Source organism: Eumetopias jubatus, unplaced genomic scaffold (genome assembly GCF_037043125.1).
Source record: "Eumetopias jubatus isolate StellerSeaLion01/CBP00866 unplaced genomic scaffold, mEumJub1_p1.0 scaffold_14, whole genome shotgun sequence".
Classification (NCBI taxonomy): Eukaryota; Metazoa; Chordata; class Mammalia; order Carnivora; family Otariidae; genus Eumetopias; species Eumetopias jubatus.
Window position 1 is genome coordinate 89,010,974 of NW_028274820.1, and position 14,173 is coordinate 89,025,146.

General features: G+C 39.7%; 1 protein-coding gene across 2 annotated transcripts in view; it reads left to right on the plus strand.

Annotated features, from left to right (window-relative positions):
- The window catches only part of EXOC4 (exocyst complex component 4), a 721,833-nt gene that overhangs the window by 82,527 nt on the left and 625,133 nt on the right, over positions 1 to 14,173 (plus strand). For both annotated transcript variants that reach the window (XM_028106413.2, XM_028106414.2), the window contains exon 6: positions 424 to 667. In XM_028106413.2, coding sequence (XP_027962214.1) covers positions 424 to 667 — 244 coding nt within the window. The remainder of the gene's footprint in view (positions 1 to 423; positions 668 to 14,173) is intronic.

Here is a 14,173-nt window from a genome sequence, read left to right on the forward strand (position 1 = left end):
ATCAAGTTACTTATCTTTTCTAACTATTAAATAAGAGTTTTGTGACTGTGATCTGGCTCTTTAGAATTCTGCAGCACCCAAGTATGGCATTTTATCAACAGCAAATGCTTAATAAATGTCATGAACTGACTAGTTCATTGTAGAAGTGGTCGTCTGTGGAAAACTTTCTGTGACTTGCTTGTTTTTAATGGCTTCCACCTCTTATTTTAACTGATGGATATGATTTGAGGAATATAACTGTTACTTTGTGATTTTTAGTCACTATGTAAATATAATTTAATTACAAATTTAATTGAAAAGTCTTCTCTAATTCCTCTAAGGGAGTAATCAAAGCTGTGATCCCATTTATTCAACCCATTCTGTTTTTGAATCTTGTAATGGAACCTTTTTTCCTTTCTTCCTTCCTTTCTTTTTTCTTTACAGTAAGGGAGATAAACCTGCAAGATATCAAGGAGGATTTGGAATCGGATCCAGAGGAGAACAGCACCCTTTTTATGGGCATCCTCATCAAGGGACTGGCCAAACTGAAGAAGATTCCAGAGACCGTTAAGGCGATCAAAGAACGCTTGGAGCAGGAGCTACAGCAAATTGTGAAGAGGTCTACAACCCAGGTGGCAGACAGTGGCTATCAGAGGGGAGAGAACCTCACTGTGGAGAACCAACCAAGGTAAATGGGCATGCAGTTTGTTGTTTTGAGAATTCTACATTTTCTAGGATGGGGTATAGGTGAACAACTTCTGTTGATTGTTATTTCTTGAACTTGGGCTATTAGAGCCCATATGAACTCAGATTGGTGAAAATAGCTGAATAGGCATAATTTAGCTGGTTTTTGTTAAAGTTGAAAAGTTTTAAAGCATATTGTTCATACTCAAATGAAAAAAATGTAGTTATTGAATATTAAGTACTAAGCATATTCAAGGCATTTATGTATAGTTATCTCATTTAATTCACACCACCACTTTATGAGCTACTTATTAGTATCTACATTTTATAGTTAGAGAAACTGGGGCTCAGAAACTAGTAATTAGTTCAAGGTCACAGAAAAAGTGGCTGGCCTTGGAGTTGAATGCATCTCTATGGTCTTTCCTCTATCCTGTGCTTTCTTCTTTAATGTGTGGAGATATTTGCCAATAAGGCAAATAGGTTTCAGGAATTCCTGTATCTATTTAAAATAGCTAATAGGCTTTGGATTTCATAATTCTTGTTTTATAAGGGGAAACTGAAATTGTACTACAGTCCTAACTCTGTCTTGTCTTATACACTGAGAGATATGTCGGCCAAACCAGAAGTTCCGGGCATAATAGACTGATATCACTTGACCATGGGATAAGATATTTGAAATTGAGGCTTTTCTAGAAAATCCAAGATATGCTCTACACAGGTCTCTGTTCCCTCCCCACCCCCTTCTCTGCTGTTCCACCCCCCCCCCCAAGCCTCCATGTTTACCAGGGATTTGTCACAGTGGGGTGGGAGGAAAGAAACCAGTGGAAACTGCAATTTCATGTGAGAACAGAGGGCAAAGTGGAGCAGGTCTTCTCAGTTGCTCAAATAATGTAAGTTCCTGGGAGATGCCAGACAGTGTGTAGAAGGGATCATAATCTTGTGGACCTGTTGTTAAGGGAATTCTACTGTTTGTACATAGGACTTAAAAGTTTTTTTTTTTTTTTAAAGCAAATAACAAATTTAAGGAGAAAGAATAGCTTACTTAGAATTCCTCAGACTTTACATATTTTGGAAAAATTAATGTGTTCTATTTGTATTTTCTATATTCTCTGATATATCTAAATAACATTGATTTTGATTATACTTTAAAACTTCCAAAAATTAATTCCCTTGAAAACTTCATTCGAAAATGCAGTTGGTATGGGGTGCCTGGGTGGCTCAGTCGGTTGAGTGTCTGGCTCTTGGTTTCGACTCAGGTCGTGATTTCATGGGTGATGGAAAGAGGCCTGTGTCGGCCTCTGCACTCAACGGGGAGTCTGCCTGAGGGGTCTCTCCCTCTGCCCTTCCCTTCACTCTCTCGGTCTCTTTCTCTCAAACAAATAGTGTTTAAAAAAAAAATGCAATTGGTGAAGAAACCATCTTCCACCCATCTCCTGCCATAGATCATTTCAAAGCACGTGTTTTGATGGGTTTTGGAGTCAAGCAGACCTGATTTTGAATGCCAGCTCTGTAATCTGAAGAAAATAATCCTATCTTAGAGGAGTGCTTGCACTAGGTGAGGTCATGATTAGAGTTTAGTAGAGTAGCGCCAGTAAGAACTATTACATGCCCACGTATATATGAACCCACGTGTTTATTTATTCTTGCTTTCTTCCTGAACTTCCATGTTCTTTGATCACTCACATTGTGATCCAGAGAGGCTGGGAAATGGTTCTAAATTGAACTTTGCTTTTCTTCTTTCTTTGCCTGGTGCCTGGATTTCCGTGAAGACCTTTTGCCTCCTTACTAATGAACACTCCAAAATTCTGGCTTGCTATTTGCCCTGTGCTGCAAGTCCCTAGATGAATACACTGAACTTTCATAGGGAAATAACATGACTATAGCGTATATTGGAAATAAAACTAAAGGGCACGGATCAATAACTTTTCTGCAAATCTCATTACAGTACCCTTAAAAGCAATGTGTCTTTCATAGGATTTTGACCCCTTCCTCTTCTGTTCCCTGAGCCCCTTCCAGAATTCACAACTGGAAATTACGGCTGTAGAAGCAGAAATTCAGCATACTGCCCCAGGAAATAATAAATGTTTGTGAGGAATGAGTTAGCAGAAGGGTTCCCCCCCCCTTTAAGTTTTTTTTGTTGTTGTCAGTATTTAGAGCTTTTGTAGGAAGGATATATTGGGCACTGGCAAGTGAACACGCTGCTTCTCTTGGTTTCATGTGTATAACATGATCCCATTTTATAAAATGTACAAATCTGAAAAATTGGGCCCAAACTATTAAGAGATAAAATAGTCCAGAGAAAGCAGATATTTGGGGTGAACCACTCATCTTGAAGATCAAAGATTAAAGTCTTGGGCTGGGATTCCAAATGACTGATAATTTTGAGCTAGTCTGTGGTGGCACTGTGTTTTTCAAATACCTTAAAACTCACAAACTAATGACCTTGGAAATGTCATTCAAAAGTGATTGGCATTGTTGCTTCTAGAGGCTGAAAATTTTAGAAGGGGTATTGTCAGATTATCCCTTGAAGCTTGCATGGTATTTTGTGTTCATCAAACTGTACTGGGATGTGTTAGTGGCATTTATTTTAGAAAGAAGTCAAGTCATAATACTTCATATAATTTACCACTCAAGGAATCTTATGCTGAAATACAAGAATCTGTTTTTCTTAAAGTTGGAGTGTAGGCAAAAAGAACCATAAATCCTTTTTCTCCCCAATATGCACATTCTTTCCCTCACCCCCCCCCCCCCCCCGCAGTGAAATAACCTCTTCCAAATCATTAGCATATAAATGCTACTCTGAGGCAAGATACCAGTACTGTAACTTTCCTTAAAAGTTTCATTGTTCAACATCATCTTATTAAATATATTCTGGTTGTGATGCATTGCAAGCCTGTTTTCATTTGTCTTTATGTAGAGAGAATTAATGTGGTGTGCTATTTTGCTAGAAAGGAAGGAACCAGGCTAGTAAATTGTCATCCTTCACTTCCTGCAGAGCCAGAATATTCCCACAGCCAGCTTTTAAAAATCACTTCGGTGACCCACTTATTTTTTTGACACCGTCCCCCCAACCCCCTGGCTCCCAACTATCTGTTGTCTATAGGAGAGGTACTCTTTCTTTTCATTCATAATCTACGAAGTGTCTATAAAACTCTGCTTACTATTAAAGAAAAATATTCAAATACTGTTGCCAACTCAGGATAAACTTTAGAGCAGCATGTGCTTTGCTAATCTCCCAGAACCTCCTGCTACCCATAATTTCCTCAGGAAGACAGGCAGTGTCTTCAGTTTCAGATGGCTCATGTGGTCCGCAGTCTGGGCAGCTCTTTACCAGTGTCTTCATCTCCTGCTGCCTAATGACTGCTTCTTTCCCAAAATCTAGCTCATGAGCACTTCATAGCATTTTTTGTTTCCAAGAAGCTGGAAGAAGTTCTTTAATAATTAACAAATAGGAAAAGCACGAGGGAGAGGTAAGAGAAATAAAATCCTCTCCAGGTGCAGTATCAAGAATATGGAGGAGAGAAAGGTGTGAGAAAAGACAGTGACTGGCATGTGGGAGGCACCTCTTCCATCTATTTGAAAATGGGCCCCTTTAAATGTAGAGGCAGCAAATCACTGCAAGGGGAGGTGCTGGAGGGCTGCTCAGCTTTGGTAAAAACGGTGGTATTGAAGAGGACAGAAGGGATTGAGTGAGTTGAAGCTATGGCTGCTATGGAAACCCTTTTTCCTTTTGGAAAGAGATCATTTTGCCATGTTCCTTCATCTTGGTTAGGAATGACGGAAGATTAAGTGTCTGATCTAAAAGGCAAAGAACATTACATGTTCTGTGCCCACTGGGATATTAAAGATTTGTGGAAAAACACAGGAAAGAAATACGCTTTTATGCCAAAAGTAGTTGTGTTTGGATAATGTTGTAGATTTTTCCTCCCTCTCTATTTTGTAACTGTTAAGTTCTAGTGAAAAATAAATTCATTATTTAAGAATTCAAGTACTAAAGTTATCTTAATCAGAAGAAATCATTGAAAATGAAAATGCCTAACGGGGGTAACAGTGTTGAAAAATGTAATTAATACCTGTTTGGAGACCAACAGGGTCTTGACCATTAGATTACTTTCTATGATATATGTGTGTGTTTGGTTATCTTCTAACTGCTCTTAGAATGGAAGCCTTGAAAGTGAATGAGTTTGCCTTGCTCAGCACCCTATCTCCAGAATGTAGCACAGTGCCCACCTGACCCAATATTTGTTGAGTGAAAGAATGAATTCCCAGATATGTTGAATATCTACCGTGGACCAGACACTGGGCTGAAATGACAAAGAAATAAGGCATAGTCCCTGTCCTTTGAGAGTTTAAAGTCCAGAGAGGAAGAAAGGCATTAATCAAAGAACTTTCCAGTAATAAGTATATTAGTTTATTATGCTATTCTTTTTCCTTTTTAAAATTTGAAATTTTCAACAATACAGGGTTCAGATAATGTTTATTTCCTTTTCAGTTAACTATCTACTGGTATGGTTTTTTTTTTATTGATTTGTAGGAACTCTTTATCTATTAAGAAAATTAGTTCTTTGGGATTTATTTTATAATTTCCCTTCACTTTTTCTCTTTTGACTTTGTTTATGGTCTACGGTCATACCACCCTGAACGCGCTCGATCTCATCTGATCTCAGAAGCTAGTAAGCAGGGTTGGGCTTGGTTAGTACTTGGATGGGAGACTTTGTTAAGATGTCTGGCCATGTAGGCATTATTATTATATATTACAGTTTTTGTTTTTATGAGGCTGTATTATCAAGCTTTCTTTCATAGCTTCTGAGTTTTGTGTCAAACTTAGGTCTTCCGTACTCTTAGACTATAAATAAAATTTCTCAACTTTTTTCTTGTATTTATATAGTCCCATTTTTAATATTTATGTCTTTGATACATCTGGAATCTGAAGGAGTGGCCACACCACTTTTAAACAGATGTAACACTTACTGAACTGTATTATAATGGGCTGTATGCCCCTTTCATTTCTGCCTCCTATGTATCTGCCATGTAATTGATTGTCAGTGTTAGCTGAATGCTTGCTGAGTAATTCTAACACTGAATCATTTACTTTATAGTCATGGGTTTTCTTCAAGGTTGATATTTGCCTCATTTCCTAAAACTTTTTTTTGGCTGGTAGGTTTGTAGAAATGATTGAATTACTGCCCTAAAAGTTGAAAAAAAAACAACAACTTTAAGAATATTTTTGAAACTCTGAGTCCAGAACTTGGAATGAGGGCATACTGATAAAATAGGGTATTCTTACAAAGTGGTTCTGTCTATGAGGAAGTCTAAAGGCTCAGTCCCCAAGATGAGTTTTGTAGTACAAATGCAGTGTCTGTGAAAAGACAAATAAATGAAACACTTCTCATGTTTTTTTTAAGACCTGTGGCTAGAGTCAGGCATATGAGTCTTTTTCATATAAGTAGCATTTCCTTTCATTTTTTCCTTTTTCTATTAGTTACTCTTCTCCTAAGTCTCTGAAATGTAGGATTTTGTGGGATTGGTCATTTTATTGGACAGAAAAGTCATTTAAGAGCAGCTTTGAAGCAAGGTCGAGCATTTGTCCTTGTGGCTTCTTGTAGCCATTCCCAAGCACTGCATGTAGCACCTGGACATGCCTGGAATCAGGGAGGGCCTTGATGTAATTTAGATGAAGTAGTTAATTCGAATCAAAGCAAGCGGGAAGCAAGTAAATTTAGCTTCAGTGATTATGATATCATTTGATTAAATCTCTACTTTTGATTACACATATCAGTGAGAACATGCTTTAAATATACTCAACTGTTAAATATTGAAGGGTATGAATAGGATGAACCAATGACAGAAGAAATTCCACCATTCTTCAACTAGAACATATCCCCTGCAGCTTTATTGCAATATTTTTAGAACAAATGAAAGTTAATTCTTTACATGTTGGGACTTAATATACCAATTAACTAAAACATAAAATTTATTACCATGGAAGGTAGTACTGGTTCCAAATCTATGTATGTTCTAGTAAGACTTAATAAATAAATTGGTAATAGCTTCATAACATATCAGGTGAATTAGTAATGTTAATAATGTTCTTTACTCTCTTGTAAGCATGGAATTGGACAGCTGTCTTTCTGACTGTGTATTGTTCTTGGGTTATAGTCTTCAGAGAAAGGGTGTTTGGCTAAATGGGACAGGTCTTAATATTAGATTGCTTAAATCTTTATTTACATTTGTCAGGGTGGAAAAAGAAAAACCCAACAAAACCTGCTTTTGAATTCTTTTGTTTTGCATGCTATTGCAGGTTCGAGTTAGAGATCATACGAGTTAAAGGAATGGCAGATTAAAATCTATTTCATGGTATATTGATAACACTTAGGTGTGAGCCTTCATGCTACATTGGGGCCCCCTTCTCTATTTGGCAAATAGCGGTAGCTGCCTTAGGTCTTATTTTCTGGGCACTTGTTGGTGTTAGACGAAAAGGTATTCCATATTCAAACTGACATTAGGTCTTCCATTGCAAAAACACAAATAAAACCCTTGTGTCAAGTGACAGTCTTCCCTTGCTGACATTTAGGGTCATATCAGATGGGATTAAAGCATCGTCATGTGTATCTGGGGCTGTATGTCGTACCTTAGGGGCTAGTCTAACTCCTGGCCCATTTCATTATCACGGTCTCTAATCAGACCGGACTATGAGTTTGCAAGAGGGGGCTTAACTGTGTTTTTGCAGCCTGATCTAGGGCTGGGCACATATTAAATGCCCAAGAAGTTTAATGAATGAATAAGAAAAAGATGCTAAGAAGGTAATTTTTTAATAAGAGGAAGTGAATTTAAAAAAAAAATCTCTGCACCGCTTACAGGAGTGGGATCTAAAGATCAGCAGCACCAATGCCATTTGGAAGCTAGAAATGGAGTGATTAAATTAGAATCTCTGGGTGCAGGGCCTGCAGGGGTCTGTGCCTTAGGTAATTCTCATGCATGTCAAAGTTTGAGAACACTCTTTATATCATTACAGACATCGCAGAGTTTTCTGCTTTTGTAGTATTTATGCTTTGCAAAGCAGTTAGTCATCTGGCATCTCACCTGAGCGAGCCTCACTATTGGCCTCATCACAGGTAGGGGCGTTATTCTTAATCCCAGATGTACTCAGGGAAATGTGAAAGCCGAAATAATTTGACAGTTCACAAAGCTTGGTGGTGGTGGAATTAAGAGCGTAAGTAGTCTCTTTCCATCATATAAGTTTTGCCTTCTGTCTTCTATAAAGATGACGCTCCTAATTCCTTTTCCTGGGCCTGATTTTGTTTCTCCACCGGAGAAAGGCAGTATTTGTACTGATGTATCCGGTCTCCCACCCAAACCCCCCACTGTGATCAATGACAGGCCTCTCAGAGACGGCTGGACATGTTAAGAAGTGTGATCAGCAACCACAGAGTAAATGGATCTTAATTAGCTCACCTGAGAATTAAACTGATGACTTGGATACCCAAGCAGTTCCCTTAGGGACCTGGCACATTCTTGTACTAAAAATACACACCTAACATCTTTGGTTATCTCTGAGAAGGGGATTTATGGATAATTTTTTTTGTGTTCCACTATGATGAAATATTATTGTGGAATGGGGAGAGGTGTTTTCCCCCTAGCTTCAGTGAGGTATAATTGACATACAACATTGCATAAATTTAAGGGGTAGAACATGTTGATAGGACATCCTTATATATTTCAAAAATGATTACCGCCATAGCATTAGCTAACAACTGCATCACATCGATTAATTACCATTTCTTTTTTTTTAAAGATTTTATTTATTTATCTGAGAGAGAGAGAATGATAGATAGAGAGCATGAGAGGGGGGAGGGTCAGAGGGAGAAGCAGACTCCCCGCTGAGCAGGAAGCCCGGTGTGGGACTCGATCCCGGGACTCCAGGATCATGACCTGAGCAGAAGGCAGTCGCTTAACCCACTGAGCCACCCAGGTGCCCAATTAATTACCATTTCTTTTTTGTGGTGAGAACTTAAGATCTACTCCTAGCAACTTTCAAGTCTATAATATAGTATTAACTATACTCACCATGCTATACATTAGCTACCCAGAACTTACTCATCTTACAGCTGCCAAGTTTGTACTGTTTGACCAACTCCCCACTTTCTCCACCCCCAGCCCCTGGCAACCATCATTCTAGTCTGTTTCTTTGAGTTTGGCTTTTTTAGATTCCTTGTATGTGAGAACATACAATATTTGCTGAACTTATTTCCCTTATCCTGATACCCTTAAGTTTCATCCATGTTGTCACAAATGACAGGATGTCCCTCTTTCTCATGGCTAAATCATGTTTCATGGTACATATGTATACATGTGTTATGTATATGCGTTCATATACACACACATGCGTACCACATCTTCTTTATCCATCTTTTTCATTGATGGACACCTAAGTTGTTTTCCCATTTTAGCTGTTGTGAGCAATGCTGAAACAAACATGAGAGCTCAGACGTCTTTTTGAGATCCTGTTTTCATTTCCTTTGGGATATGTACCCAGATGTGGAATTGCTGGATCATATGGTAGTTGCATTTTTAATTTGTTGAGGAACCCCCATACTATTTTGCATAGGAGCGCCACCAATTAACATTGCCAACCAACAGGGCACAAGGATTCCCTTTTCTCCTTGTCCTTGCCAATATTTGTTTTTCTGTTGTCGTTTGATGATAGGCATTTTACCAGGTGTGAGGTGGTATCTCATTTTGGTTTTGATTTGCATTTCCCTGATGATGAATGATGCTGAACACCATTTTGTGTACCTTTTGGTTATTTGTGTATCTTCTTTGGAAAAATGTCTTACTTAGTTCTCTGCCTGTTTTTAAATTGGATTGTATGTATGTGCCTTTTTGGTGTTCCTGAGTTGTATGAATTCTTTATATAGTTTACATATTAACTCTTTATCAGATATATCGTTTGCAAATACATTTTTTTAAGATTTTATTCATTTGAGAGAGAATGAGAGTGTGCCTGTGTGCACGAGCGGGCAGAGGGGCAGAGGACGAAGCAGACTCCCTGCTGAGTGGGGGTTCCCAACTTGGGGCCCGAGCCCAAGACCTCAAGATCATGATCTGAGCTGAAGGCAGACGCGTAGCTGACTGAGCCACCCAGGCGCCCCTGTCATTTGCACATATTTTGTTCTGTTCTGTGGGTTGCTTCTCATTTTTTTGGTGGTTTCCTTTGCTGTGCTGAAGCTTTTTAATTTGATGTAGTCCCAATTGTTTGTTTTAACTTTTTCTCTTTGGCTTTTGGTGTCAAATCCAAAAAATCATTGCCAAGGTTGATGTCAAGGAGCTTACCTGTGTTTTCATCTCAGAGTTTTGTGGTTTCAGGTCTACAGTCGAGTCTTTACCCCACTTAGAGTTGACTTTGGTGTATGGTGTGAGGTCATGATCCAGCTTCACTCTTCTCCATGTGGCTTCCAGTATTCCCAGCACCTTCTATTGAGGAGGTTATCCTGGGAAAGGCTTTTCAAAGAATGATGCTAAATACTTTAATTAAAAGGAAGAAGGCCTAGGTCAGTTTTCTAATTTTAGTCGCTAGTTTGCCATATGTTAGAATTAATTCACTGGGGTCATCTACCGGGGATTCAGGCACTGAGCATGAGAGTCTGACTTACAAGTGGGAAAGCGACACAGGACGAAAGCTCCCAGCACCAGGGCCCACTACAGTGTGCTTTTTATTTTTGCTCTCTTTCTTTCTACATTGCTAATAGTTTTTTCCTGTTCTTTTCATCGTGCAGATGGAGAATTAGTCAGCATTCCTCAAATAGTAACTTCTTTTACATGAAGATTGTTATTAATAAGTGGCAAAACTTACCTCTACCCCTTTAAGAGTAGGTATTAGATAACCCTGAAGATTAAATGGGATCTCTGTCCTGTTTGAAATGGAAAATACTCTTGCTCAGCCAGGCTTATTAGGAAACCGTGTATGTGAGGTGGAGACATGTAAAACAAAGACCATCTTGATAGGAAATAATTGATGATCAGTTTCCTTTAATTTTTCACATAAGACCCAAGCTCCGAGGTCAGTGTTTTCTTATCTCTTAGAGCATAGTGGTAGGGAAATAAATAGTCTGTGGTTTTTGCCTTTGTCTATCTGTGGGAAAATGCAGAATCCTGATATTAAAGTCTCAGCAGATAGGAAGTAGTAGAACGGAACTGACTTTCTACCTCGTGTGTGTGTGTCTGCTTCGTGACCAAGTAAGGCAGCTCCTTGGCTGCAAACATGGGTTTTGCAGCCAAATGACTAATTCAAGGTTCCCTGGATGTTAAATTTAGATTCAGATGGTCGTATCTCACCTTAAATATTGAACATTTTTCACATCTTGATGATACAGCTTTATACCGTAGACACTCCTTGTCCCCTGGTAACGCTTCCTTAACATTTTCTTCTTACGTTTCTTGAAGACAAGACAGGTGTAGCTGCAAGTGGGAAGTTAGTAGAGGATCTGGGAAATAAGTAACATTTTACTTATAAGAGGGCTGTTTCCAAAACCTGCCAGGCAATCGGATATATGTTTAAAGAACAAACACTTTCTTCAACTTGACACTTCTGTGTTCTTGTTTTATTTTTTTTTTACACACAATAGATTTTATTACAGTATTATTAAAGTTAGTTCTGAGTGCATGTATCTTTCAGCTTGAACTGTACTTTTGATTCTTGTGGTAAGGTTGGTAAGGTTATCTTTTTAGGAGGGTAGTTATATGTGAAATGATTTTTTATTATGGGCTTCTAAAACCAGGCGATTATAATATGTAACGTATTTCCTCACGTTATCGATAACGAGGCCTCTATGTACCCCATCTGCTGGACCTCATTTTTTCATTCTTTCAACACATACTTACTGCCTATCCTATGTGGAACACTATGACAAATGGATGGAGCAAAATGATGTTGGAGACTTTTGAAAGAGTTGTTTTAGTAGAATACCAGGGGTAAAAACTAGTTTATGGTGAGAAGGTAGAGCCCGTTTGGACAGTTCTGTTGACACTTTTTCCAGCCTTGGTTTCCTTAGCATTGTACAGTTCTGATCTCTCTTTGGCCTCTTTCCCTTCCTTCCTTCCTTCCTTCCTTCCTTCCTTCCTTCCTTCCTTCCTTCCTTCCTCCTTCCTTCCTTCCTTCCTTCCTTCCTTCCTTCCTTCCTCCTTCCTTCCTTCCTTCCTTCCTCCTCTTCTTCTTCTCTTTCTTTCTCTCTCTCTCTCCCTCCCTCCCTCCCTTCCTTAAGATTAATTTATTAGAGTGAGAGCATGCGGAGGGAGAGGGAGAGAGGATCTGAAGCAGACTTCCTGCTAAGCGAGGAGCCCAACGTGGGGCTCCATCGTAGGACCCTGAGATCATGACCGGAGCTGAAATCCAGAGTTGAAGGCTTAAGCAGTTGAGCCCCGCAGGCATTCCTGGCTTCTTTTTAAAAATGACTTCCTTTTTTTCTAATACCCCTTAAAAGGAACATCCTCTAAAATTGAGGCCTTTGTTTGAACCTTATCTGCGTTGTAGTTTCACTGTCTATGAAATGAGGATAAAAGCAGTCCCTTCCTCATAGGGTTATCCAAAGGTTTAAATGAGATAGTTGAAGGGCAGCACTTCCCACCACGCTGCCTGGCAGGGAATCAGGGTGGCTGTGATTGGCATAGTGGTCTTTGTTACAGTCCTTGTTGCTGTTGTCATCGTCCTCTTTCCCCTCCTACTTCAGCCCTCCGGCTTCAGAGCTCTCTTCCATTATGCCAGCTTTAGCTACCAGCCCCATGCTGAGGACCCCAGCTCAGTGTCTCTGATCCTAGACTTCTAGTATTGCCGCCACCCTACATTGCTCATTCTTTGACTCATGACCTCAGGCACCCATGAAATTTGACTGTTTTCTCCATTCTGAGCGTTGGGCCTTGTGTTGGAAGAGATGTGTAGTTACAAGGAGGCATAAACCAAGGTCTCTGCCCTTTCTTTCTGGCCCTGGAGGCCATGCATGTCACTGTTTTGTCACTACACTGTGTCCATTGTGAGCGTCTGTTTTTGGAGGGAGTATGGAATCCCAGAGGAATGAAGGAATTCGCTCTCACTCTGTGAGTTAGGCCTCCTTCGGTTATCAGTGACAGATCCCAGATCCAACTAAATCGAAGCGGGAGATTTACTGGAATGATGCTGCTATATCTTACGGAGTACAAGCTGGTATATCTTCCTAACGGAGCTGAAGGAAGGACAGAGATGCAGCTGGGCCATGCAGACATCCGGCGCATCTCCTGGGTCTCTCCCCCTCGCCTCTTCCACATGGTAACTGTTAAAGGTACAGAAAACAATTTACTGTTGTTCCAGGTTTGCTTTTTTAGTATACTTCTGTTACATTTTGGCATGTGTATCTCACCACCTGTGATTAGGAAACTGTAATTGAAGAAGTTTGTGTCTGAGGAACCTGCGATTTGGAATGTCCTCATGACGTCTTGAAGGCCCCATGGATATGCAGCGGAGAGCTGGCTTCAAGTCTGTGGTCCTCAATGGCATATATACTGTCTGGCCATCCCAGGATTACTATTTCCCTTTACCAACTCTCATGCTGTGTTGCTGTTAGTGCATATTCTTTGTGGCTCTAGGAATAATCTCTGTGGTACATGTGAGAGAGAGAATGTGTGTTCTTTTTTTCTGAAAGGTAGAAATGGCAATTAGTTGAAATTTTAATCTCTGAGGTTCTTAGGCTTCTTTGTATATGAGGCCTTTTGTTGAGTTCCATTTAAGGAGTCTCTTGTACTTTATTAATTCTGGCTGCTCTTTTGTCTTTTAGACCAATGGTGAAAACCTTGAGCCTAAAATGATTTAAGCGACTGAGTTAACTGCAATGGGATGTTTTACTTCTTTTATTTATTTAAATTTTGTGGTGGGAGTGGGGAATAACTTTAGCGGGGCTTTGTGTGTTTGGGTGACCCTCAGTATGTCTGCAGCTGAAGGCAGACACTTGTTTTCTCAATCTAGTGTCGTGTGGGCAATTGGCGAGTGTCTATGAATATTCATCTTGTTTCAGTTGATTTCTGGTGGCTCTAAATTGGGCCAGACTAGTGTGGATTTATGTCCTATTTATGTGAGTGATTCCCAGTCTCTCTTATTCTTTGATGCTTCAGGAGAGAGTCGTCTTACTTTTTCTTTTTTAAGGAGTGCATATGGTGTGCCTTTGCAAAGTGTGTGTTTTGACTTTAGTTTCTTTTTCCTTGTTAGCCATTCACTCCTCATCCTACTGTGGAGGTGTCAGCTTCCAGTGCTCCTCAGAAATCCTCTTGCCAAGGTCCCTGGGTCCTGTGAGTTGTACGATTCTCCATCTTTACCTTCTCTGACCTCAGTGTAGCCTTGACTGTGGATATTTTCTTCTCCTTTGTCTTCTACAGTTTTCTTTCCTGGCTTCATTCTTCCTCCCTAGCTACTTCCTAACCATCTTTTCAATGCTGCTCTTTTGGGAAGTGTTGGCTGTGGACCTTGCTTGCCTTACTTACTCTGCAT